At 53.1% G+C, this 25,926-nt stretch overlaps 9 protein-coding genes and 1 non-coding gene across 10 annotated transcripts; 6 read left to right on the forward strand and 4 right to left on the reverse strand.

Annotated features, from left to right (window-relative positions):
- Nucleotides 1-160: 160 nt before the first annotated feature.
- On the forward strand, nt 161-1,845 carry J4E79_008551 (uncharacterized protein; the record flags this gene model as incomplete). The annotated part of the gene is made up of 4 exons (XM_049357407.1): nt 161-429; nt 573-780; nt 831-1,682; nt 1,732-1,845. 4 exons carry the CDS (start codon nt 161-163, stop codon nt 1,843-1,845), a joined length of 1,443 nt encoding a protein of 480 aa, XP_049208305.1.
- Nucleotides 1,846-2,265: 420 nt separating this feature from the next.
- J4E79_008552 (uncharacterized protein) lies at nt 2,266-4,407 on the forward strand (the record flags this gene model as incomplete). Its single annotated transcript, XM_049357408.1, has 2 exons — nt 2,266-2,660; nt 2,871-4,407. 2 exons carry the CDS (start codon nt 2,266-2,268, stop codon nt 4,405-4,407), a joined length of 1,932 nt encoding a protein of 643 aa, XP_049208306.1.
- A 325-nt stretch (nt 4,408-4,732) lies between these two features.
- On the reverse strand, nt 4,733-4,820 carry J4E79_008553. Its single transcript has one exon. It is a non-coding gene; the product is annotated as a tRNA-Gly (tRNA).
- A 1,194-nt stretch (nt 4,821-6,014) lies between these two features.
- J4E79_008554 (uncharacterized protein) lies at nt 6,015-8,206 on the forward strand (the record flags this gene model as incomplete). Its single annotated transcript, XM_049357409.1, has 4 exons — nt 6,015-6,460; nt 6,509-7,203; nt 7,251-7,499; nt 7,566-8,206. The coding sequence occupies 4 exons, from the start codon at nt 6,015-6,017 to the stop codon at nt 8,204-8,206; spliced, it is 2,031 nt and encodes a 676-aa protein (XP_049208307.1).
- Nucleotides 8,207-8,447: 241 nt separating this feature from the next.
- On the reverse strand, nt 8,448-10,013 carry J4E79_008555 (uncharacterized protein; the record flags this gene model as incomplete). The annotated part of the gene is given in 2 exon segments (XM_049357410.1): nt 8,448-8,905; nt 8,921-10,013. The coding sequence occupies 2 exon segments, from the start codon at nt 10,011-10,013 to the stop codon at nt 8,448-8,450; spliced, it is 1,551 nt and encodes a 516-aa protein (XP_049208308.1).
- An 867-nt stretch (nt 10,014-10,880) lies between these two features.
- Nucleotides 10,881-12,245, reverse strand: J4E79_008556 (uncharacterized protein; the record flags this gene model as incomplete). The annotated part of the gene is made up of 2 exons (XM_049357411.1): nt 10,881-11,212; nt 11,411-12,245. The coding sequence occupies 2 exons, from the start codon at nt 12,243-12,245 to the stop codon at nt 10,881-10,883; spliced, it is 1,167 nt and encodes a 388-aa protein (XP_049208309.1).
- A 1,837-nt stretch (nt 12,246-14,082) lies between these two features.
- J4E79_008557 (uncharacterized protein) lies at nt 14,083-15,258 on the forward strand (the record flags this gene model as incomplete). The annotated part of the gene is made up of 1 exon (XM_049357412.1): nt 14,083-15,258. One exon carries the CDS (start codon nt 14,083-14,085, stop codon nt 15,256-15,258), a length of 1,176 nt encoding a protein of 391 aa, XP_049208310.1.
- Nucleotides 15,259-16,495: 1,237 nt separating this feature from the next.
- J4E79_008558 (uncharacterized protein) lies at nt 16,496-20,754 on the forward strand (the record flags this gene model as incomplete). The annotated part of the gene is made up of 2 exons (XM_049357413.1): nt 16,496-16,585; nt 16,669-20,754. The coding sequence occupies 2 exons, from the start codon at nt 16,496-16,498 to the stop codon at nt 20,752-20,754; spliced, it is 4,176 nt and encodes a 1,391-aa protein (XP_049208311.1).
- Nucleotides 20,755-21,367: 613 nt separating this feature from the next.
- HIS7 (Histidine biosynthesis bifunctional protein hisB) lies at nt 21,368-22,278 on the reverse strand (the record flags this gene model as incomplete). Its single annotated transcript, XM_049357414.1, has 3 exons — nt 21,368-21,654; nt 21,719-21,905; nt 21,976-22,278. 3 exons carry the CDS (start codon nt 22,276-22,278, stop codon nt 21,368-21,370), a joined length of 777 nt encoding a protein of 258 aa, XP_049208312.1.
- A 161-nt stretch (nt 22,279-22,439) lies between these two features.
- On the forward strand, nt 22,440-23,327 carry J4E79_008560 (uncharacterized protein; the record flags this gene model as incomplete). The annotated part of the gene is made up of 1 exon (XM_049357415.1): nt 22,440-23,327. One exon carries the CDS (start codon nt 22,440-22,442, stop codon nt 23,325-23,327), a length of 888 nt encoding a protein of 295 aa, XP_049208313.1.
- Between the last annotated feature and the right edge of the window lie 2,599 nt (nt 23,328-25,926).

Raw genomic sequence — 25,926 nt, forward strand, 5'->3', positions numbered from 1 at the left:
TGATTTCGAGCAGAGGCAGACAGACGTAATTGTGCATCGGGACCTTGGAAGGATGCCGACCTAGCCATATCGATAAGCCTCCTAATCACTCCACGCCCATCTCCGCAGCCCCGAGGTCTCCCCAGACTCAGAACCGCGACGAGGCACGACTCTACCTAGGATGCCCCTTCTCTCCAAGGTCGTCACCTTTAGGACCCCCACCAACCGCGCCGCTGCCATTAAGGCGAACAGAGTCATCCGATCCATCAAGAGCAGATACCGCGCCCAGGCCTTCCTGTTCCTCGCGTACCACTTCTTCCTCACGTCGCCTATGCACCTCGACATCTTCATCATGTTCTTCATTCTCGTCAGCAACTTCATGAACCGGCAACAGGCCTTTCCCAGCCAATTGGTCATCGAGGGGCTCCGCTTTCTGGTCGACGAGAGGAGGTTCATCATGCCTTGAGTGCTAGTCCCACCAAGCCTCACTTCCGACGCGATACGGAAATACCCTGGATTACTCGCGCACACATATCAAGTGCGCGACGTGGCTTCGTTGCCCCTTCACCTGAACCAGACGGAGATAGCGGCAGTTGCAAGTCCGATTGGTTGCCAAGCTCCCCACCTCTGGACCAGTTCAAGATCGCATACCATTGTAGCGTCTTCAACCTTCTTATGGATTTCGATACCCAAAGTCAGAGCCTCTCGCCAGGCGCTGCAACTCACAACCCCAATCTCATCCTTCCAGCAACTTGCGACCCACCATCTGAGCACAATCCGCCCAAGCGAGCAGTATGGATAGTAGGTCATCAAGCATGTGGCTTTGATCTCGAGCTAACATCTTTCTGTAGGTCTTCGGAGCGACCGGTCACATGGGACGATCCCTTGTTCGAGCGATACTAGCGCACGGCGACCAATGCACCGCGGTGGGATGGACCGAAGAGAACACACCTGAACAGATGGATAAGTGGAAGAACAGAAACTGCTTGGGCTTACTATGCGACGTGAGAGTACGCGAGACAGTGGATCAGGTCATCAGGAAGAGCATCGAATACTGGGGCCAGGTGGATGTCATAGCGAACAGCACCGGCTACGGCGTCATAGCAGCATGCGAGGACCAGGACGAGTACGACCTGCGCAATCAATTCACCACAAACTTCCTCGGAACCCTACACATCTTGCAACTCTCCCTCCCCTACTTTCGCTCACAAAACTCCGGTCGGTACCTCATATTCTCATCCACGGCTGGAGCCCTTGGCGTGCCTGGCCTCGGCCCGTACTGTGCGACCAAGTACGCCGTGGAAGGGCTCATAGAGTCGATGTTGTACGAAGTCGATATATTCAACATCAAAGCCACACTTGTCGAGCCTGGGCATGTTCGATTGGACGAGCCAGATGACAACATATTACCACCCAGCTATACTTCGATGCCCGTTCCAGGAACAGGTCCGCCGAAGCCGAAACGTTACGGTCATTTCTTCGTGAAACCGAACCCCAGCGAGCCCTACTCGGGACTGACAAGCCCCGCGCAACACGCGCGACGGATGGTACAGTGGCTGAACGACAGACAACCGGTGAGCGCAGTGAAGAGCGCAGAGTTGGTGTGGCAACTGGGTCATTGCAGCTATCCTCCGTTGCGGTTGATTTTGGGTAGCTACGCGGTGGAAAGTATTCGCGACAGACTGAAGAGCATCACTGAAGAGGTAGGCATTATCCTTTTTTTGCTACGCCTAACATATTGACTCTTCACAGATCGAGGACTGGAAACATCTCTCGTTCCCTGTTTCTATGCCTCCGGAAGACGAGGACGGAAAGGATAATCTCAAAGAGGAGCAGGAGCAAGACGACGAACATATGCAGGACTGAATAGGAATGTCCGCTATTGGTACAACTGACGCGCGGAATCCCCATGCTTGTGTCCGCTTGTACAGATACCACAACTTTGAATCTTATCGCTTGAACTCAACGCGACAAACGGCATATCGGTTTTTTAAACGTTTACAGTATCAGGATATGGTTACTCTCCATGGAAATGTCGGAAGAAACGAGACCAAATCCTTTCTCGGCTTACAGCCATCGCAATTGGGTCAGCTCGCTTCGCATGCTGTGCCACCTTGATCTATCTGTATAACGGGATTGTAACACGCGATGCGAACTTGTTTGCTGCTTCCTTTGTTGCACGAGGTTTGCTTGTTACTTGCTTACCCTGCTTTCTAGATGCATCTGTTACTACATCTTCCCCCTTGTACCATCTGGAATCTTTCGATTCCACGCCAGACTGCTGTCATGGACAACGAAATCCGACCGGCCTGGCAATCCCCAACTGTTGCTCCCAATTCTCCTGGTACTGATCGAGAAAGCTGGAAGACCGCTCCAGGCTCACCGAGAGAAGACTTCAGATTCAACATTGACGCCATTTCTGAGGAATGCGGAACGCATTCCAGCGATGTCAAGAAGTCGAGTAGAGAGCCATACATAGCGAGGCGGGAGTTCAACGAAAAGTCCGACTATGCCGACCATAATTCAGATATCGACGGCATCGACTGGAGACCTGGCTTCAAAAATCAGTTTCCATGGATCGGCTTTGCGGGACTCGTGGTCATCTTCGTGGCAACTGCTACGGCTGTAGTCATTTTGGTGTCATCGCACAAGAAGCGCGTCAAGGACTGGCCATTTACGAGGTAAGTCTGACAGATACACCTTGAATCGGGTCGCGACTGATGGAACAGTTTTCCTGCTCAGCCCAACGTTTTACTCAACATTGCGAACCAGATCCAAAACCTAGGGCTGATCACTTTGGTAAGCCACGGACTGGCTATTGCATGGTGGAGAACAGCCTTGCGCGGCAGCTCTCTCCGCGTGTTACATAAGAATCACGCATATTCTTACAGCTTCTACGCAATTGTTACTTCCGGTCGATACTTCAACCTGGTCGCCCTCGCCGCAGTTATGACGAAGTTTGCTGTCGTGGATAGCACCCTATTTCAGAAAGCGACGAGGACTATCGTAACACAGCAAAAGGAGTACGCCAATTCCACCATGACTGCATGGATCGAGAAAGACTGGCCAAAAAGACTAGGAGGTTTTCCCGCACAAGATGGCACGACCAGACTGAATCTTGCTTCATGGGCCAGCGTTCTGGATGCGTACAACGGCAAGCTCGCTAATGGGAAGGTGCATGACGGTCTTAACGATACTGCGTCTTTCTTCGAATGTCCATATCGCCAGGAATGCAGCGGTGCTGTCGAAGGTCTAGGGTTTGCGTTCGATTGCACAAGCGATTACCAACAGGTTGACTATAGTTTAGAAGAAGCGGGTTCCTATCCGCTATGGCATGTCAATTTTAACCCACAATGGGCAACCGAAACGAAATCATACGCCAGCATCAATCTCGAGATGCTATATGTTGATAGCCGAATCGGAGGAGACAACTCATGCCCGGGTCGTAAGACTACACGCACGTGCGAGATCATACCCGCAGTCGTTCAGTATCCAGTTACTGTCATGGTACCAAGCAAAGAAGAACTTGATGGCAAGAACATCGTCACACATATCAAGTTCTTCAACGCCGATGCTCCACGGCCCATCGGAGCTAATCTCAATGGGATCAGACAAATTGATGGACTGAAAGTCTTGAAGACCGTCAGTCTCGACGAAAGGATCGACGACCCTTCCACTATCGGGAGTCTGACTTATATCATGAATAACCTTTATGGGTCCTCGGCGAACCTCACTTATGATGACAATGTCTGGAATCTCAGTGCTCGAGGTGCTTCCACGCAAACTACATTTTACTCAGACAACGATGAAGTAATGAAGGACGCCTGCTGGTTCAACATCAACAAGCCCGGTCGGGATGATCCTACCATTGAGATGCTGCGCAAGCTTAACACACTGAGCTTTGTGACGGCGTTATACATCAAAGGTGCGCCTACGACTGATGTAAACAAACGCAAAGCCCTCGGCATGGCCAGTCAAAACATCACCACATCAATCACCGGCATCGTAGAAGAATACCTCACCTCCTCCGCCTACGTCTACGGCGCCCTCGCAGCAACCTTCATCACCGTCCTGCTCGTCCTACCCGTCTACTGGGGTTTCTGGCAACTCGGTCGCAAAGTCACTTTAGGTCCACTTGAGATTTCGCAGGCCTTCGGCGCGCCCATCATCGCGCCCGACAAGATGAAAGCGTATCACGGCGACTTTGATCAGGTGCTTGAGGATGTTGGGGATAGGAGAGTGCAGTACGGGCAGCTCAGGAATGCGCCGCCAGGGCAGATGGGTCTTGCGGAGCCGGAGAGGGTGGTGGTGCCCAAGGCTAGTCATCGGTGGCGGGTTAGTGGGCAGAGGGAGAATAGGAGGATTGGGTTGGGTGCAGTCTTTGGAGGGGCGGTTGCTGCTACTATGTCGGGGAATGCGAGGGATTGAGTGTGGTTTAATGGGATGTCATGGGTGATTCGAGTGCGAGGCAAGGGCGAGTCTATGCAGTTGTCTGGAGTGTGGTACGTGGTAATCAACAGATAGCGACTTATTCTATGTCATGAAAAGGCGAATGCAGTAGGATTAAGATGCAAGTGCAAAAAACACTTCCTCCAGTCTCGCAGACTTCAAGTGTTTGTCATCTCGTCTGCCACGCTTCGCATTCCGCTGCTAGCCTCGCTTATGGCCACGCCTCAACCACCGGCTCAAAAACATACTGCGTCCACCACGACGTTGATACTACTTGTAGGATGGCAAAAAGAAAGGCATGTAATGCATCGGCCGGGAATCGAACCCGGGGCTAGCCGAAACTGTCCTGTGAAGGATGGCAACGGCTAATTTTACCACTAAACCACCGATGCGTGAATCATTGAGATGGATGATTTGATGGAGAAACGACCAAATTGATAATTCATATTAAGATGAAAATAGAAAGAAAACTGCGAGCTATGCAACAGGCTCTGGTTCGATAGGCTGGGTGCGGTATAGCTTGATGCACGAGTCGAGGGTGATCCACCAACGATATGGGTCTCCACTAACGGCGTCTAGAAGATGGTGTGTTCGTCTTCTCAATCACGTACTGACAATCAATGGATAGAGAAGTCTAGCAAATACTTTGTTACTGAGCATTGATTCATCTAGCAAACACATGCCTCACATCAAAGGCTGGCGTATCTTGCAAACGCTGTCACTGTTTGTGCAATACTGGATAAGGAATCCCAACTGCATGGCTTCGCATTCTGCCTGATCTCGCGCGACTTCCATTGCTTCATACCTAGGTAGCAATCGAAACGGCAAACATTTCGGCAACATGACTCCTCGCGGCAATCGTACACGGAGTAAGAACGAAGCTGGAGAGCCCTTTCCAGTCTTGCTATCGCGCCAAGCCGGTGCGTTATTGTTGTACCTACCTAGGTGGGTAGTGCATAGATCTCGTACTACATCGCGGAACAAAGCTTAGTATCCGTTTCCCCAGCGTGCTCCAGATCGTCGACTTACATAACACGACCACCGATATACCCAGACCCAGTGCCTTTATCGCTGCTGCGCAATGTTCCGTCCTGTGGTAGCCCAAGCCAGACCAGTCCTGGAGTAATGTGACCCACAGCGGAGGTAATTCCGGTGGAGGATTCGACTTCTTCACACGCGACATTCCGCGAAGAACAGCACGATAGCACTGTCTTCCTGGTAGATATCCTGGAGTAGCAGGGGCTCGATAGATAACGCTTCTGTATCTGTGTGTCGCTCGACAGAGCGTGCAGCACATGGTCATCAATATCTCGCGCTAACCGAACTTGGAAGGTACATGCGACGTTCCGCCAGAGGCATGACGGCGGTACTGCTTCGCGTGTTCGAACGTATCATCACCGTCTATCATCTCATATCCCCGCTTCTACGCTTAGAGATACGGGCTCGGCAGAATGTGTACGTCTGTAGATAAATTGGATCATGTCCCTCCAGAGTGGACGACTTCTCTTCCACTCCATCTACGCCACACCAGCTCCGGGTGAAGACAATATCATACCGCCTTCCTTCCTTCAAGCATACACTACACCATGGCACCTCATCCCTTCAGTATCCTCAATATAGAGGAGACACGCGTTGCGCGTGACACCGTCCTCTCCCTCCACAAAGACTGCGTTGTCGACTTTCGAGAGATCTTCCTCCAAGAACCAGCAAAGGAGCTCATGAAACAGTACCTTGAGCTCGAACATGCAGCAAAGCCAGGACAGTCACCAGCTTCGAAGCGGCCACCGCGGTTGGCAAAGTGCCAGTACGACGTCATCGGCTCAGACAAGATACCAGAGTACCACGAGTCTGTCATTGATGTTGAGCAGAGGAAAAGGGTACGGCACGAGATTGTGGGAAAGGAGAAGCAGGCTGCTTTGACGTTGTGGGAATTCCAACACCTTGTTAAAGCGTGTGAGGAGAGTGATATGTTCAAGGAAGCTATGGCTGAGATTAAGCTGCCTGATGGGTTTGAGTTGGTCGTTGAGCCTTGGTAGGTATCCATGTCGACTTCAGTATACCACGTTACTAACAATCATAGGCCATACGGTGGTCTTGATATCGGTGCCGAGAACCGAAGATACTTCCAAGGCCTATGCTTCGCCCAGGACATGAGGAACGGAAACGCCGACTCAAACTTCTACGCCTACCCCTTACCGCTGATTCCTGTCATGGATGCACAAACCAGGAAGATCATCCGCGTTGATCGTCTAGCCACTGGTGGCAAGGGCGATAGTCTCACAGGCCAGACACACTCCGAGCGCGTTCTGGACCACTGCGAGGGTGCAGAATACGTTCCTGAACTACTGCAAGGTGGTCTTCGACAAGACGTGAAGCCCATCAACATCACACAGCCAGAGGGACCTTCCTTCAGCGTCACAGACGAGTCACTGGTTGAGTGGCAGAAGTGGAGCTTCAGAGTCTCGTTCAACCCCCGTGAAGGAGCTGTGCTGCACGACGTCAAGTACGATGGTAGGAGTATCATGTACCGGATGAGCATCTCAGAGATGTCGGTCCCATATGCTGATGCTCGTCCACCATTCCACCGCAAGCAAGCTTTCGACTTCGGTGACGGAGGCGCTGGCAACTGTGCCAACAATCTTTCCTTGGGCTGCGACTGCCTCGGTGTGATCAAGTACTTCGACGCCGTCGTCGTTGGTAACGATGGCGAACCAAAGGTCCATCCCAACGTAGTCTGTCTCCACGAGCAAGACAACGGTATTGGCTGGAAGCACAGTATGTATCCCACAATACCTCCTTATACCAGACTAACCCCCAATCAGCCAACTGGCGAACCGGCCGTGCAGTAGTAACCCGACTACGCGAACTCGTTATCCAATTCATCATCACCCTCGCAAACTACGAATACGTCTTCGCCTACAAGCTCGACACCGCCGGCGGCATAACCCTCGAAGTCCGCGCCACGGGCATCGTCTCCGTCGTAAACATCGACCCAGGCAAGACATCCGACTACGGAAACGTAGTCTCCGGCGGCGTCCTCGCCCAAAACCACCAACACATCTTCGCAGCTCGTACGTCATCCTCAATCTCTCCTAACACACAAGAATCACTTGAACTAACCACCCACTCCCCAACAGGTTTCGACCCCGCAATCGACGGCCACAAAAACACCGTCGTATACGAAGAATCGCACTCGACCCCCATCAACGCAACCACAAACCCCGCCGGCAACTTCTACGAGATCCGCAAAACCGTCATCGACAAATCTGGCGGCGTAGACGCAAATCCCTTCGACCACCGCGTCTTCAAGATAATAAACCCGTCCAAGACGAACCCCAAATCAGGAAACCCCGTTGGTTACAAGTTCGCGCCGCTGCCCACGCAGAAGATACTCGCCGCACCGGGTAGCATTCAAGCGCAGCGCGCGCTCTTCACGAACCACCATGTCTGGGTGACCAAGTACCAGGACGACGAGCTGTATGCCGCGGGACGGTTTACGATGCAGAGTCAGTTGGAGGAGGGGGGTGTGCACGATATGGCGGCCCGCAAAGACGGGGTTGAGAATGAGGATTTGGTGGTGTGGAATGTGTTTGGACTGACGCACAACCCGCGGGTGGAGGATTGGCCTGTTATGCCGGTGGAGATTTACCAGGTGCATTTCAAGCCGAGTGATTTCTTTGAGCGGAATCCGGCGATTGATGTGCCGAGTACGAAGAATCAGGCTAGTGTGCTGGTGGAGAAGGAGAAGGGGTGTTGTGGTGGGGAGCAGAAGCTTTGAGTGGTGCTGAGGGGGGGTTTTACTTGTTAGTTGGATGTGTGGATCATATTCAATGTATATTGCACTCTTGCATCGATGTCTTGGAGATTGCGAAAAGGTAAAGCGTGGTTCATGCTACACTAAACTATGATGCGCTGCATCTTTCCAAAGACTAAACCAATCTGATAGTCATCCAATCGTCAAGCAGTGGTATACCAAACGCCAATATACTCCAAAGTCATGTATGTTTGTACACGGGGATTTACACGCCCCAAGCGCCAGCGACGGCATTGAGAGCACCGTCAACAGCCTCCTCCAGGGTCTCGACCCTCAGTCTGAGCGAGCGGTTCTCCTCTCGCTCCTTTGCCAGACGACCCCAAACAGCGGATTGTGCACCGCCCTGGCAATTCGCGCATCCCCATCCGCCTTTTGCGATGTCGACTTTGCCCTCTTGCCTCTGCTCGTATGTGCTTCCACGTTTCAAGGGTTGCGGCTTGCGGCCCTTGGGTGTGATGTCGTGGGTATCGGTGTCGAGGATGGAGGAGCGGTCGGTGCCGGTGGGGCTGAGGCAGCTTCTTGAGAAGACGCTTGCGGCATCGGTCTCGGCTTCAGACTCGAAGCCGGAATCGACGCTGATCTCCGAGCCGGACACGCGGTTGTGGCGGCGGGCGTTCTCCTGGCATGAAGCGTGGTCGCACTGTGGTGCGCCTCTGATGAGGGCTAGACTCCTCTTACGAGCCGCCTCTTCCTCTTGACGAGCCTTTCGCTCAAACGCAAGGTCCTCCATGAGGCTTCGCATCTGCTCGTCTTGCTCAACTGCCTTCGCCGCCATTGTCTCCAGCTGCATCTTCAAATGCCTTGCTCGTGTCTCAGCCTCGTCAAGCTCGTCATCCTGCGCACTTTGTTCGGCATGTGCATCTCCCAACGCGGTAGAGAGTTGGCGGTATGCAGTCTGGTAGCGAGAGAGCAGCGCTTCGGCGTTGGTGAGGAGGTCGTGGAAGGAAGAGGGCGCCAGTGGATCGGCAGGTCCGTGTGGGAAGAGCGACTGCGAGATGCTCAAGTTGAGGAGCTCATCGTCGGGGTTGTGGTATGTGGGAGACTGCTGCGGAGGGGGTACAGCGGCGTTCTTTTGCGTGGACAGCAGCCACGCGAACTTGCTGCTAGTGGTGGGCTGGCTCGGGGCCTTGCTCGGGGTCTGGGTGTCGTCTGATCGTCTCGGGCTCTGCGATGTGCCCCTCGTAAGGGAAGAGCCGCGGTTGAAGAGGTTGGTCATCATGTTGCTGCCTCTCTGCTCTTCCTCCTCCTCAGACTCAGAGTCGTATTCCTCTCCCGACTCCGAACCAGAATCCGAGTACTCGTCTTGCTGTCCGACACCCAGCGTCACGGGTGCAGAGGAGCCGTTGAACCAGTTTTGGAGTGCCCTAATCTTAGGCTGGCTAGCGCTGGACTCGATAGCGCCTCTGGAGGGGATGAAGCTTGCCAAGGACTTTGTAGGTGAAGATGCTCTTGAAGTATGTTGCTGGATTGTCGATGTTGCGCGATTGAAGTTGTCGAAGATAGTGCCAGTCAATGTCCGCTGATGTGTTCGGCCAGATCGAGGGAAGTCTTCTAGTGGGGAAGGTGCATGTGGGTCATATGCCGTTGCAGTAGTGGGTGTTAAAGCGGAAGGTGGTGGTTGAAGGCCGGTAATGTCCACGTCGTCGAAGCTGTGCACTTGGTCGCCGACCACGGGACTCGAGATCTTTCGACTGTGGTTCGAGCGGTGCGTCGCATAAGGGGCCTGAGGCGGCTGTTGGAGCTCCACGTTGTGAGGGGCGTTGCGGCTCATTCCAAACTACAGCCGCTAAAGGACGTCCGGTGCCGGGATTGCAAGAAGGCACGCTGGTCAGCGGGCGAGGAATGCGTCAGTCGCCCAAGGATCGTCGAGCAGATGGATGTTTACGTATGAAACGCGAAAGCAACGGTTTCAATGCTGCTGCTAGGCGGGGTTGTGTTGAGGGTAACCCGGCCAACACTGTCAATCTATCGATAACAAGGCGGAACGAGGGTCGTGGGAAGGTAAAGCGGCGGTCAACGAATGTTTGGTGGTAGAAGTGGTAAGAGACGCAGTAAAATGTGTCACTGCCGGTATAGTGTACCAGAGAGCAAAAAGAGGGTTCAATGTTTCGTGAGCAAAGGGCGAGGTTTTGTCCTCGAGGGCTGTTTCGCGTGGTTGGCAGGAAACAGCGTGGCAGGGAACTAGATTTTGTGAGGCTGGGAGGGCTAGCTCGCCCCATCACGTACGCAACGCACACCGCAACACGTAGCCGTCGCTTACAGAGTCCAATGACACCTTGCCAGCCAGAATGCTCTAATGCAAGACAGCCTGTAAGCTGGCTTCGTCCCTGTTTGCAAGCCGTTCGGTCTGCGTTCGCGTTTCGAAACATTTCATCGTGCAACAGTTAGCGCACGGCCCAGTACGCGTTGAAATGAGCAGGGAAGGCCTATCTGAAGACGCTCGCTCAACAACAGGATATTCAGCGACTGAGACACTGGTCGCGGTATCCCGTGATTGCGGCATCACACATCTGTCTCCCATCAGTGGAGGTACTCCCACTCGCCCACTGCACTTACCCCACAAATCTTCACACCGAATAATCGCGTACCCTTACGAGTTCACCGCATCTTCTTGTAGCTACACTTTTATTCGAACTGTCTAGCTCTGCGCGAGCAGGTGCGCGTCTTCTGATGTGCCCCACCGCTCCGTTCCATCTTCGGGAAGTACCACCCAGGGCGCCTTTTCTCGCAGGAATATATGCTTCACCACTTTGGGTGCCACTTCCGTCTTAAGGGTCTCCAGATCGACCGTTGCCATGCACAACCCTAGACCGTCGGGATCGGAGGGATATGACATAGAGATCGGAGCTCCGCAGCCCGAGCAAAAGGTACGTTCCGCAACGGCCGATAGTCTTAGGACTGTGCGCGTATCCGCATACGTGAAGGAGATGCTGTCTTTGGGAACGTGTGTGAAGGGCAGAAAGCCAGAGCCTGAGACTTGCTGACATGCGCGACAATGGCACAGTGTGATGTCTGAAGGTGCGGCGCTCGACGTGTATTGCACGCCACCGCAGCGACATCCACCTTTGAAGACAACGCCATCTTGTATAACTTGCGGCACATATCTCGAACCGTCCGCAGCTAGATGGCACGTTAGTTTCGTCTGGTTCAGCTCTTTGGGTCACTTACGTCTCCGCGCAATACCGAGGAAGACCGAGTCAATCTCCTCAATCTTTCCGTCTATCGCCAACTTCTCCCACTCTTCCTTGTAGATCTTTTGCGCTTTCCTTCGAATGTCATTGTTCGCAAATGTTCTCGCAACGTCCTTGACAATCACATTTTCGACGAAGAAGTCGTCCCACTGCTCCATCTCATAGAAGCGTCTGCCGTATCCCGCTTGACTCTCTACGGTAACAACTTGATCTACCTCCACGCCCGCAGACTCCAGCATCTGCTTCAAGGTGTCTTCGGATTTGCTCCATGAACGATTGTATGGAATGGGAAGTTCCAATCTGCGGGCAACCCTCTCCAGTACCATGCCGGAGACCAAGTTCCTCGGATGTGTCGCATCCATGGCAATGACGCCTCCAGGCTTCAGGAACCCTGCCCAATGCTCAATCGCAGCTTTTGGATCGGGAAACAAGACTAGAGCAGAAGCCACTGTGATGACGTCAAACTGCTTTCCTTTGAGTGCTTCCGTTTCTTCTAAATGCAGGACGTCGCCTTGAAGGAAAGTTGTGTTTGCGTATTTGTCCCCTCCTTGGGTCTTTCTGTGAGTAGCGACCGCGAGCATACCGGGGGTGACATCAACTCCAATGACATGCCCCTGTGGTCCTACCGCCTCTGCCTCGCGGAATGTCAACAGCCCGGTGCCACATGCCAGATCCAGAACTTGTTGCCCTGGTTGAATATCGAGATAGGACATGAACCGCCTGGTGAAATCGTTGTGCCAGGTAGCGTCGTAATCCCAGGATTTCGAGTCGTAGAACCGGATAGCATCCGCTGCTTGCCGCTCGCCTGTCATTTTGGCCGATTTGAAAGTATCGACCGTTGGAGATGGGAGAGCTCTCTTCATATGTACGGTTATGGGGAGGGTAGAGGCGATTGGCCAATGAGCGGTGGACTGCTTTGAAATCTACACTTGCTTTGGAAGTAGCCAGTCAGACCTCACCTTTACTTCCTTCTCTTTTGATCTAAGATGACGAGGATATGACGAACACATACAACTGATACTGTTGCGCAGCGCTGTTCGGTTTTATAACTTTCCTCAAGATTTCGTGGACGCCGCTGAAACTCCCGTGAGGCCGCAGGAGGGGTGCCGAAGCCGCGAACACTAGCGCCAGGGTTTCTGGCAAGCGCGAGCGACTACGGGTCTTGCCCGCTGCTTCAGGGCTCCTTCCACATTACTATTTTCAACTTTGATCATCATCACTAGAGCTCTTTCTCCCTAACCTGGGCACCGTTCCTCGTTCCTATACGCCGCGCATCCATATGGAAGCTGATTCTCATAGTTGAACGCGACCTCAAGACAACGCCATACAGTCTACTAGGCTAGAACAAGAGCTTGGAGACAGTGTAGCTTTTCGATCTCACCTCTCGCGAACAGCAACAACGATTGCGACCTTGGATGTCTCCCTGACATGCGAGACTCATGGCCGTTTCATGCATGTTGCGATAGTAGGGGCGTGGGCTTTTCCAGTACTAGAACAAACGCAACAGCAGCAGGTGTCGCAGAACCTTGACACAGTGCCAGAACTGCAAATAACGATGAATTGCACGCGACAACTCATCCTGTGTCTCCTAAGGGCCCTTCCACGCTGATACTTGAAGGCATAGGTCGCAGTTCTCTTACTTGTTGAGACCACAGAGGGACCTCTGAGCAGGATGTTGAAGATACAAGTAACAACATGTCTCCACGGATTACTGATCAGAGGTCTACACATAGTGGAATCAATGTCGATCATACACTGCCGGGTGATCTTGCATGGCCGACGCACAGGCTAAACGGCACTTCAGAAAGAGCCCCACTGCACCCCGCAACGTGGGGAAGCACAGAAATCCGCGATGGCGGTATTAATTTCCATTCAATGGTCGAGCCAGGGCTTCTAGAGTGCATACGTCTTCTTGCGTCCAATCGACTCTAACGTTGTGACGAGGTCCATTTCGAAGTCCTGGCATGGCATCCGCTTCACTGCGCCATGCCCATATGAGTCTACAATACCCGGATTGGAACGTAGTTCAGGTGGTCACTTCTCGTTTTGGGAGACACGGCAGGTCATGGGTGTTATAGTGCGAGGCGGTCTCCTCGCGGCTCAAGGGAACTTTCGCACTCCAATCGATGACACCGACTATACAGATGACGACTAATTTTCCCATCAATGAGCTGTCGATGCAGGAAAAGGTTGTGCTACTTGCTGAAGGCAGTACCGTAGATGCTTGCATGAGTTACATGGGAGACGTTGTGTATCCAACATTCTCATGCAAGACTGTATCAATGGCATCATACAAAAACGCAGTATATCATCCTACACGAGTCTCTACGGACTAGCCTCTAGCACTTACGCTAGAAATGGGTCTCGCAAATGTAGCAGCCATGACACTCTGCTATGATAACCCCTGCTCCTCAAGCGCGTGGCGAGCATGAAGGAGACCAGCAGGCGCCAAGACGTGTTGGCTTTATTGCAGAGCAGTCACGCTACGAAGCTCACTTTGTCATACTCCTGCATTCATATAGTGGCTATATTTCCCCGCGGGAACACGGAATGCTTGTGGAGGTCATCGTCACTATATAAGAGACGAAAACCCGCCAGCAATCGTTAGTGTTGGTCCATAAGGTTTACGATATCACCGAATCGCCCACCATGAAATACTCACTCGTCCTCCCACTCCTCGCTACGACCGTCCTTGCGGCACCGGCTACGGAGAAACGCCAGGACGCGACATGCACTGTCCCAACGACTTTTCCCTCCACCGCCAACTCCAAGTTGCCGAACCCCTTCAAGTTCTTCGACGGAAGGGCTGTTACTACGAAAGCGGACTTCGCATGCAAGAACAAGGAGGTCAGCGCTGCCATGCAGGCGCAAGAGCTCGGTGACTTCCCCAAGAAGCCATCAAGCGTTACGGCCACCTTCTCTGGCTCCTCTCTTTCCATCACCTCGACTGAGGGAGGAAAGTCGGTTTCCTTCTCGGTCTCCATCAAGAAGCCCAGCGGAACTGGCCCTTTCCCTGCCATCATCGCATATGGTGCTGCCAGTCTCCCAGTCCCAAGCAATGTCGCGACAATCACTTTCAACAACGACGATATCGCTCAGCAACAGGGTGGCAACAGCCGTGGAAAAGGCAAGTTCTTCGACCTGTACGGTTCCAGCCATAGTGCTGGTGCTCTCACCGCCTGGGCATGGGGTGTCGACCGCATCATCGATGCTCTTGAGGCCACTCCTAGCGTTGGCATCGACCCCAAGCGCGTTGGTGTGACTGGATGTTCTCGCAACGGAAAAGGTGCTTTCGTCGCGGCCGCGCTTGTTGACCGTATCGCTCTGGGTCTGCCCCAGGAGTCTGGCTCTGGTGGTGCCGCCTGCTGGCGCATCTCCGACTCTGAGAAGGCCAAGGGAAAGAACATTCAGACCTCCAGCCAGATCGTCGGCGAAAATGTTTGGTTCTCCACGAGGTTCAACTCGTTCAGCACGAAGGCGAACACTCTCGCTACCGACCATCATCAACTCGCTGGTATGGTTGCTCCTCGTGGTCTGCTAGTCATTGAGAACGAGATTGACTGGCTCGGTCCCGTTTCTACTACTGCCTGCATGAAGGCTGGTCGGCTCATCTACAAGGCTTTGGGTGTGCCGGACAACATGGGCTTCACTGGCTCTGGCAACCATAACCACTGTTCGTTCCCATCCAACCAGCAGACTGACCTTACTGCGTTCATCAACAAATTTCTGCTCAACCAGAGCTCGAACACGGCAAACATCGAGAAGGGCCCCTCTGGTGCCGATGCTGCGACATACATTGACTGGACTGCACCTACACTCACTTAGGAACTAGGTCTAGTCGTGAGAATATTGGAAAAGAGTAGAGTTGGCGTGAGCTCGATATGTACATAGTTGGCAATGCGTCCGTAGCTGAATGACATCTTTGCCAAGATTGTAGCATCTTTAGATTGCCCTGGTCGCAGAACCCTGCCCAGTCTGAACTTGGAACCAACATGATTACGCTTGGACTAGATGAATGCGCTGATCAAAAAGCAAAATCCTCCAGGCACTAGAAATTGAGGAGGAGATGTTCCAGTTGCCTGGCCTTTCGAAATATGTGTGTGTGCGATAGAGCATCGTTGCGGATGGCTAAATAGAGCGATTGGAGCCTCACACCGTCGTTCAGCGCAAATCCAAATTCCTCACCACCAAGGCCTTTTTAGCTGATAGAGTCGCTAAGCAGGCATAGGGTTAGGATGAGGCACCTCAGTCCATGATTTGAGCATGCCTGACCGAGATTAACACTGGGAACAGGCCTGGTAAGAACGGGATAGGGGTTTGATGTTCGCTGGACTGTGGTAGCAGGTTTAGAGGGGTCGTGGACGTGGCACCCACTCCACTCGTTCCTCCGCCTCCGATGCGGTGGCTTATTCGGCACTAGTCCACGTCAAGCGCGTTGTTTATCTGTCTACCCCACAACCACTGCTTCAGTGAACGTGAATGAAGACGGACGAGGAGGAGTGAAAGCAGCGCAGCAGGACGCCCACCACGCGCTGATTGGCCACAGCCCCAATTGAGCCTATCACATGACTGCCAAGGCGCTAACTCGATTGCGACGCAACAACGCTCCAGGCTAGAGGACGTCCCAGCCCGCCGCAGCAGACGTTCAACACCACTCCCGATATCACTCCCAGTTGCGCCCGCATCTCAATATCCCCGCAACACGCTGTCCACGACGCGTATAGCGGTTTCCAACGCTTTTAGAGCGCGCCCGCGCCTTTGCCACCTCCCCCACCGAAATTGCGCGCACCCCCTTCAGCCTCACCACACAACGCGACTCTGCCAACGGCGCACCCCCGAAGGTCTTTCATCGGCTTCATCAACACAACGGCCGCCACCACCACGACGCCGCACGATAATGTTATAGAATCGCTGCACGCGCACCCCATCCCTCCCGCGACTGTCTTTCCCTCATAATTGCGCGACTGCTGCCTACCTCGACCCGCGACCGCGTCGAGAGTCGACATCTCGCATCTTGGCCATCCACCGCGCACCACAACATTTATACTGAACCACCACCACCATGGCGTCGGTTCAAGCCAACCCAGAAATGCCTGGGCAGGGCCCGCTCGCCGCTAACATTACGCGCGAGCAGATTCAGCAGGTCTTCCAGGTACGTACTGCCACTTAGCCGCGTGTTCCCTTGCGCCCTCGGCAGTTACCTTTGCTCGAGAAGCTCACTAACACCGTCTTTAGCGCTACACCCAGATGAAGCAACAAGGCGTACCCGAGACCAACCCCGAGTTCATCAAGGCGCGCAATCTTCTCACCATGGTGCAGAAGCAAAATCAGTTCCAGCAACAGCAGAAGATGCTACGGCAACAGCAAATGCAGCGCCAACAAGGCCAGATGAACCCCCAAGCCGCACAACAGAACGGCGCCGGCATGGCCATGTCTAATGGCACCAAGCCAGCTGCTCCCACTGAGGGCAAAGTCGCTACGCCTGCGCCTGCCTCGAGCGGCCCTTCAGCTACCATCCAGACTGCGACTGCTGGCGGCCAAGCTCCTCAAGGCGACGGCCAGACCCCTACATCAGCGACCGCTGGCTCAATGCCGCTGAACAAAGATCAACTCCTTATGCTGCGCGCCCAGATTGGAGCTTTCAAGCACCTTTCCAAGGGTCTTCCGTTACCCTCTAACATGCAGCAGCAGATCTTTGGTCACCACCAAGCCAAGAAGCCCCAGAACGCTGCCGAGGCGGTAGCTGCCGCCTCTCAGATGCTCGACAATGCCACCCGTGCAGGCAGCGCCTCGAGCGCAAATGGCGGCGCAGTACAGGAAACCCGGACTCTACCTCGTCTTCCCGATACCTTTATCGATCCTTGGAGCAGCGAAGCCTTCCGCGACGTGAACTACATCTCCCACACCCAGCGCAAGAACCGACCATACCTCGCAACTATCATGCCTCAGGGCGTTGACATGGATGCGGTCCAGCAGAGCATGGAAGACATACGCAAGGAGCGCGAAATCCTCCTCTACAACCGTCTCACCGCGAGGAGGGCCGAACTGGAGAAGGTCCACGCAAACATCGGTTCTTGGGATACCAGCAAGACCGACACACCCGAAGATGATGGCAAGGTCAAACTGGCCCTAGTCATTGAGCAGAAGAAGCTTAACCTGTTGGAGAAGCAACGGAAACTGCGGAGAGAGATCGCCCAGCAGATGATCCACGCTGACAACCTTGCGATGACAGCGAACCGAACCGTATACCGACGCCTCAAGAAGCAATCGATGCGTGAAGCCCGTCTTACCGAGAAGCTGGAGAAGCAACAACGCGACGCACGCGAGACCAAGGAGAAGAAGAAGCACCACGAGTTCATCGATGCTATCCGCAAGCACCGCACGGAGTTGCAAGAATCTGGCACGGCTCAGCGTATGCGTCTGCAGAAGCTTGGTCGTACCATGATCACCACCCACCAGAACATCGAGAAGGAAGAGCAGAAGCGCATCGAGCGCACCGCGAAGCAACGTCTGCAGGCTCTCAAGTCCAACGACGAAGAGACCTACCTCAAGCTTTTGGGCCAAGCCAAGGATACTCGTATCTCTCACTTGCTCAAGCAGACCGATGGTTTCTTGAAGCAACTCGCCGATTCCGTCAAGGCACAACAGCGATCCGCAAACAACTCATACGAGCCAGAGGAGCCCGAAGTGGAGAGCGAAGCCGAGTCTGGTGATGAAGAAGATCGTCCGGGCAAGAAGAAGACTGACTACTATGAGATTGCTCATCGCGTCAAGGAGGAGGTCACAGAGCAGGCTTCCAACTTGGTTGGAGGTACCCTGAAGGAATACCAACTGAAGGGTCTGCAGTGGATGATATCCCTGTACAACAACAACCTGAACGGTATCCTTGCAGACGAGATGGGTCTCGGAAAGACTATCCAGACCATCAGTTTGATCACCTACCTTATCGAGAAGAAGCGACAGCCAGGACCTTACCTGGTTATTGTACCACTGAGTACACTCACCAACTGGACCAACGAGTTCGAGAAGTGGGCGCCGAGCGTTACCAAGATTGTCTACAAGGGTCCTCCCAACTCGCGTAAGCAGTACCAGCAGCAGATTCGATGGGGCCAGTTCCAGGTTCTCCTCACCACATACGAGTTCATCATCAAGGACAGACCAGTCCTCAGCAAGATCAAGTGGGTACACATGATTGTTGACGAGGGTCACCGTATGAAGAACGCCGGCTCGAAGCTCAGCATGACCATCACACAGTACTACACAACCCGTTATCGTCTCATTCTTACCGGTACCCCACTGCAAAACAACCTCACGGAACTGTGGGCTATGCTGAACTTCGTTCTCCCTACGATCTTCAAGTCAGCCACTTCCTTCGACGAGTGGTTCAACACTCCCTTCGCCAATACTGGAGGTCAAGACAAAATGGAGCTTACAGAAGAAGAGCAGTTGCTCGTCATTCGTCGTCTTCATAAGGTGCTTAGGCCTTTCTTGCTCCGTCGTCTCAAGCGCGATGTCGAGAAGGATCTTCCCGACAAGACCGAGCGTGTGATCAAGTGCAACTTCTCAACTCTTCAGGCAAAGCTGTACAAGCAACTTGTTACACATAACCGACTCATGGTTAGCGACGGCAAAGGCGGAAAGACTGGTATGCGCGGTCTGAGCAACATGTTGATGCAGTTGCGTAAGCTGTGTAACCATCCGTTCGTGTTTGAAGAGGTTGAGGACGTCATGAATCCAACCAAGGGCACCAACGATCTCCTATGGCGTGCGGCCGGCAAATTCGAATTGCTTGACCGCATTCTACCCAAGTTCCAGGCTACAGGCCATCGTGTCCTCATGTTCTTCCAGATGACACAAATTATGAACATCATGGAGGATTACTTGCGGCTGCGAGGTATGATGTACCTGCGTCTGGACGGAGCGACCAAGGCAGATGACCGATCCGATCTACTGAGGTTGTTCAATGCTCCCGACTCACCATACTTCTGCTTCCTGCTTTCAACGCGTGCCGGTGGTCTTGGACTGAACCTGCAGACTGCCGATACAGTCATCATTTACGACTCAGATTGGAATCCTCACCAGGATTTACAAGCCCAGGATCGTGCTCATCGTATTGGTCAGAAGAACGAGGTCCGCATTTTGCGTCTTATCACTTCCAACTCGGTTGAAGAGAAGATTCTCGAGCGAGCCAACTACAAGTTGGACATGGACGGCAAGGTCATCCAAGCTGGTAAATTCGACAACAAGTCCAAGGATGACGAGCGAGACGCCATGTTGCGTATCATGTTGGAGTCTGCTGAAGCGGCTGAGAGCCTTGAACAAGAGGAGATGGACGATGACGACCTGAACCAGATCATGATGCGTCACGACCATGAGCTGATAACATTCCAGGAGATGGATAGGAAGCGTGCGGCTGAAGATCCATATGGTCCAGGTAAGCCGCTCGGTCGCTTGATCGGTGAGAGCGAGTTACCCGACATCTACCTTAACGAGGAGGCGCCCATTGTCGACGAGAAGGATGACACACCAGCTGGTCGTGGCGCTCGAGAGCGTACTCGCGTCAAGTACGATGACGGTCTTACCGAGGAGCAGTGGTTGGAGGCTGTCGACAACGACGAAGACACTATCGAAGCTGCTATCGCCCGCAAAGAAGCCAAGGTCGCCAAGCGGGGTAGGAAGAGTGGCGGAGCGCGTGACGAGGATTCGCCTGTGCCTTCACGTGCTAGTTCAGAAGAACCTATGCCGAAGAAGCGAGGTCGTAAACCCAAGGCTGAAAAGCGCAAAGCCGACGAAGCCTCCCTCGACGTTGACCTCGCACCTCGGAAGCGCGGTCGACCTGCTCCAGCCAAGGACATGTTGCTTCCTGACCAGCGAGCGTCGCTTCAGAAGGTCGTCAATGTTGTTTACGAAGCTCTCAACGATCTGGAAGAGGAGTCGCAAGACCCGAACATTCCCAACCGCGGTATCATCGACCCATTCATCGAACTGCCGGACAAGTGGGACTACCCAGACTACTACCAGCTGATCAAGAACCCCATCTGCATGAAACAGATCGAGAAGAAGATCAACAAGAAGGAGTACCAGTCTGTGAAGCAATTCCGTCAAGACCTTGGCTTGTTGTGTAACAACTGTCGCACATACAATGAGGACACATCGCTGCTCTTCCAAGACGCCAATCTCATCGAACAGACCGCACTTGACAAGCTCCGTGAAGCAACCGCGGACTTCCCAGAATGGCAAGATTACGACGACGGTGGCAGCGTGCACGGTGGTCTTAGCACAATGACAAGTGCAGTTGGCACACCACGAGCTGGCGTCTGAAGAACGTAAGTTGCACCACTACACACCATACATTGAGCATATACTAACAGTACCAGATGACAACACACGCCCTCAAACACGACCGCGTGACACCGAACCACCTTATACCTTCTCTACATGTCGTTTATTGCCTCACTGTATAACTTGCAAAGACCTGGACGAAAGAAGATTGAAGAAAGATTTCATTCCAGGCATTTCCATTACGCGCTTGCACGGTTTTTCGTCGCTCCACCACACCACATTTGGGCACGGCTTTTCCTCCCATGGTTTTAAGATGCTTGATTGAGTAACACGATTTTGGGGTTCAAGGGGGGGATTTTCTGTTCTTTTCAAAGTGGAGTTTGATGCATGCATGCATGGCTATTGTAGCCAGTGAAGGCTTAGTTTGGCTCGTCTGCCTCTAGATAAAAGGGCAGTTTGATGGGCCGAGAGAGGGAAGAATGTGATTGTTTGCATTCATTTTGACGCGGTTTGCTTGGTGTGATGGATTGATGGATTGATGTAGATGGCCTTCTCAGCTATGCAGTCACCAATCCAATGTAAATTCCAAATTCCACCCCTACGAGCAATGTGGCAGCCATCAGAGTCTTGTCCGACCATACGACCTGCTCACTTATGCCTGCTCCGCATTCCACTTGACGCAGTCCTGGAACTTGACGCCCGAACCGCCAAAGATATCCAGTGCGCTGCCGATGGTAAGATCCACCTTGCCCTTGCTCAGCTCCTTCACCAATTCTAGATCCTCAATCGACCGGCCTCCACCGGCATACGTGACGGGTATGCTACACCATTCCGCCAGCTTGGTAACGAGTTCGTGGTCGATACCGCGTTGTAGGCCTTCGACGTCGGCGGCGTGGATGAGGAACTCGCTGCAGTGGGGTTCGAGGAGGGATATCGATTCTATTTGTGTTTGTTAGGTGTTGTTCTGGGATCGTGAAGAAGGGCTTGGGTGTATTGTACTTACCCTGGTTCAATTCCAAGTCGGTGATGGTCTGCCACTTGTTGGTCGCAACGAACCACTTGTCGTCTTTCCTTCGGCACGAGAGGTCGATGACGAGTTTTGTTTTGTCGTTGTCGAGGGCTTGGAGGACGGCGCGGAGGCGGTCCATGGAGAAGGTGGAGGAGGGGAAGAGGTACGATGTTATGATTACCTACTGCGCGTCGATTAGTTTATCTACCTTTTATGATAGTATGAGTGTGTTGCTATAGAGCAAAGCTCACCTTGTCCGCGCCTCTCTCAATCCATTCCGCCGCGTTCTTCTCGGTGATCCCACCGCCAACTTGCATGCCGCCTTTCCATGCTTCCAATGCTTCTTGCGCTACTTGGTCGTTTCCTGGACCGAGCATTATGACGTGTGCGCCTGTTAGGTCATGTTGTTTGTATAGGTCGGCGTAGAAAGCGGAAGGGTGCTCGGAGGTCCAGTTCGTCTTCAGGACGTCGGGGGTGGTGGTGTTGAGTGTGCCGCCGACGATTTGCTTGACGCTTCCGGCGTGTAGGTCTATGCAAGGGCGAAAACGCGTCATCTTGCGATATGTACGTGTGGTGATGGTGGTGTTGCGGGGGAGGGGTCGAGTGAAAGACGGAGGTCCGAGCGAGCATTTGGCGCTAAGAATTTCCCAGGTCGAACTTTTGGATCGCCCCGGCTTGCGCTCAGAACAGCACAGCCCAGCACAACGACACGATAATGGCGCCCGTACTTGGAAAACGGAAGCGCGTAACGCGCAAAGAACTCGAACAACCGTCGCGATCGCCTTCTCCCTCTTCCGGCTCGGGCGACGACTCCGGCGCAGAAGATCTCCAGGCGATATTCCGGCGCGCATTCGAGGCAAAGTTCAAGCCTCTGCCGGTGGAGCCTAAGAAAGCGAAGATAGAGGATGCGCCCGTGGAAGATGAAGCAGAGGAGGAAGAGGAATCGGACTGGTCAGGCATAAGCGACAACGAAAATGACGTCGAAGTCATCGAGTACCAAGACCCAACGCGCGAACTGGACGAGACGGAACGAGCAGAAATGAAAGCCTTCATGTCGTCGAAACCGCCCACCTCAGCATCCACCACATCAAAGAACACCACAACCAAGAAGAAGCAAAACGACGACGCCGACCCCAACGAATCCTCCATGCTAAAAAACGACATGGCCCTCCAACGCCTCCTCCGCGAATCCCACCTCCTCTCCGCCTCCTCCTCCGGCACCTCCACACCTACCCTCGTCGCAACCGGCGCCGCACGCCACAAATCACAAGACCTGCACCTCCAAGCGCTCGGCGCCAAAGGCTCCATCTTCACACAGAAGAAGATGCCCATGGCACAGCGCAAACACATGATAGACAAAGCGCGGACGACGGAAGAGAAGAGACGCGCGGACGCAAAGGAAGCGGGTATTGTGCTAGAGAGGGAGAATAGGGTGGTTAAGAAGGGGCCGGAGAAGAAGAGGGAGAGGGGGGTTGGTGGGCCTAGTATAGGCAGGTTTAGGGGGGGTACGCTGAGTTTGAGTAAGAAGGATGTGGAGGGTATTACGGGGAGTGGGAAGAAAGGGAAGGGGGGGAAGGGGGGTGCGAAGAAGGGGAAGAGGTGAGATGATGAGATACCCAATATGAATTATGCGACGCGGACGATGCCGTTTTTGAGTGTTCTGGATGCCCTTACGTATATGTTCCGTGGGTCACAGAAAACGAGGAACTGGATGGAGTGACATGAGAGACCCAACGGATGCCAGCGTACGACTCAGAAAATACGAGCTTCGCTTCACGCATTAAACGCAGTGAATGTCGCGGACGTACTGTCACTGAGCCTGTTTACCAGGACTGATAAGGCGCTTTCACAGAGAGAGGAGGGAGGCAAGGAAAAAGCCAAAGCTTTTGGTCTTTGTTCTACAACGACCTCACACTCTTTCCACTATGGAATCAACCCACTGCGATCAGTCATCTGCGTCAAACAGACTGAACCAAGGAGGCCTCAACTCAAGTTACTTCAAATCCAGCACTATGGCTGCATTACTATCTTCTTCCAAACCAGCCTGCGCATCTACGGAAGACAAGCCGTTCCGGTTCCTAGACCTTCCCGCAGAATTACGATATATTGTCTACGAGGAAATCGAGACCTCGACATGCCACTACCGACTCAAGGACCCAACATTCAAGTCTGAATCTGAGGAGCAAACGACTCAAGCATCATACATGACGCTTGCTGTGAAGAGCCTGCCAGTAGCCCTACTAGCTACCTGCCGTCTGATTCATGATGAAGCAACGCCTTACCTCGCGCCCAAGCTAAAAACGCTACGTGATGAACCCTCACATTTCATTATCGACTCGACAAGCCTTCACAGCTTCGTTAACAATTACCGCAGCATTGGCACGATTCTCAAGATACATGAGTATAACGATGTCACAGAGGATTGGTACGGTCTTGGTGCTAGCAAAGATCCTGAAACCTGGATCCCGCGCCATTTCGACATAGGATGCACTTATGATCCACAATTCCATATCTTCTTACGCGGCTCCAAAGAACATGCCACCATCGTCGAGTTCTACAGGAAATGCCTTGAGGTCCGACGACGCCGATACACCACAAAGACAGTGATCACTGTTCGTCATCGTCCTGGGTCACCAGCAGATCTCGTCGGCGACTTGAACTTCAATACGTGGCTGGCGGATCGGGCGAGAGATGGCTTCGAATTGCAACTCAGTGGATTCGGCCCCAAAGATGTCTTGATTGCAATGCGAATTCCAATTGTAGCTTATCTAACTGGAACACCCAGGGTGGGTATCAATCCTCTCTGGCAGGTCAGAGAGATTTCGGATGCGGAGTGGAAGACAGTGTCAGCAAGGGATGGCATTGTTGATGTGAATGGAGAGGGTGTGCCACAGCCCAATGTTTTTAGAGAGCTAATTCTCTCAGTCATCATGAAGATGTGGGCTTTATTAGGGGTGAAGTAGGGAGCGGTCAATCTAGAGAGGACTCATAAGGATATCATCTCTGTTAATTATCTTTCATCGGAAAGGCGATGTAATAGTAGTTCACTATAAACAGATAAGACATTTGTATCATCGATGGCGGTTATATACAAGATAGCACGCTGTTACACATACACACTCGAGATTTCATAGTATGCAACTATAAATCATGCTTGTGCAGCGTAAACCGGGTAACACATCTCGTACAAATCACTCCATGAAGGACGTCGCGCTGATTTCCACCTACTTTACCTACTAGTACTGCGATAACCTAGAGCAAGCAGCGCCTACTCATAATTTCCGCAACACATACCATTCTTACACACAAAAATGCTCTCGAACAAGAGAAATTGCAATCATCAGAGACACGAAGTTGCTCCACCAGACTCCAACTTTCCAACAACCACCAACCGCCACGGATACACATATCCAGACCCAAATACCCGAATTACTCGACATAGCCGCGCATTACTCGACCTCGGGATCGAGGAACCAACAACTTGGTCCGCAAACCCTACGCATATGACGATCGACCCGTACCAAACCCGGCGGCCCCATCAGCCCACCCCAAAACCACACCTTCACGCCCACCCCTCCAAACGACCCGTCGCAACATGATCCCCAGCGTGTATCGCCTACTCCGTGTGGACCCAACTACGCACAAGGCCATCACAAGACTATCTGCCCTATAATCCCGCCCTATAACCCACCCCGCGCTTAACCTGCCCTCTGCCCGCCCCAAACCATCTCGTTAGCGTACCAAACACCGACACTTTGCGCCGTTTTTTTTCGCTGGTAGACGTCAGCCCTATCTCAGGTAGTCACTCCGATAGCTTATCGGGCTAGCAATAGGCGCGAAATTGTATCTAGACGTCATGTCAAGCTGACTGGCGCCCCGGAGATCTGCTGCGCGTCCCAATCATGTGTCGGCGCGCTTGTTTTGGAGCCAAGGTGTTCGAGAGAGGGGGCTAGCAAGCGAGGTTTGCGATGGAGCTGCGGTGGTTTAAGGTGGGTTTTCGAGCGTCGCTTGTTGGCTTCCGCGGTTGGGATTGGGTTGGGCGCTTAGGTTGGAGTATCCTCTCGAGAGGTGGGGATGTAGGGTGGTTGACGGGCGCGGCGGTTGTTAGGGCTACCGGTCAAAGTGGATAGCGTTCGTTCCTTTCTGTCGGGGCAGGACGGGTGGTGGGCATTTTGACCTAAGATGAGTTATTTGGAAGGGTT

The sequence above is a fragment of the Alternaria viburni genome (genome assembly GCF_023758015.1).
Source record: "Alternaria viburni strain BMP 2772 chromosome Unknown scaffold_20, whole genome shotgun sequence".
Lineage (NCBI taxonomy): Eukaryota > Fungi > Ascomycota > Dothideomycetes > Pleosporales > Pleosporaceae > Alternaria > Alternaria viburni.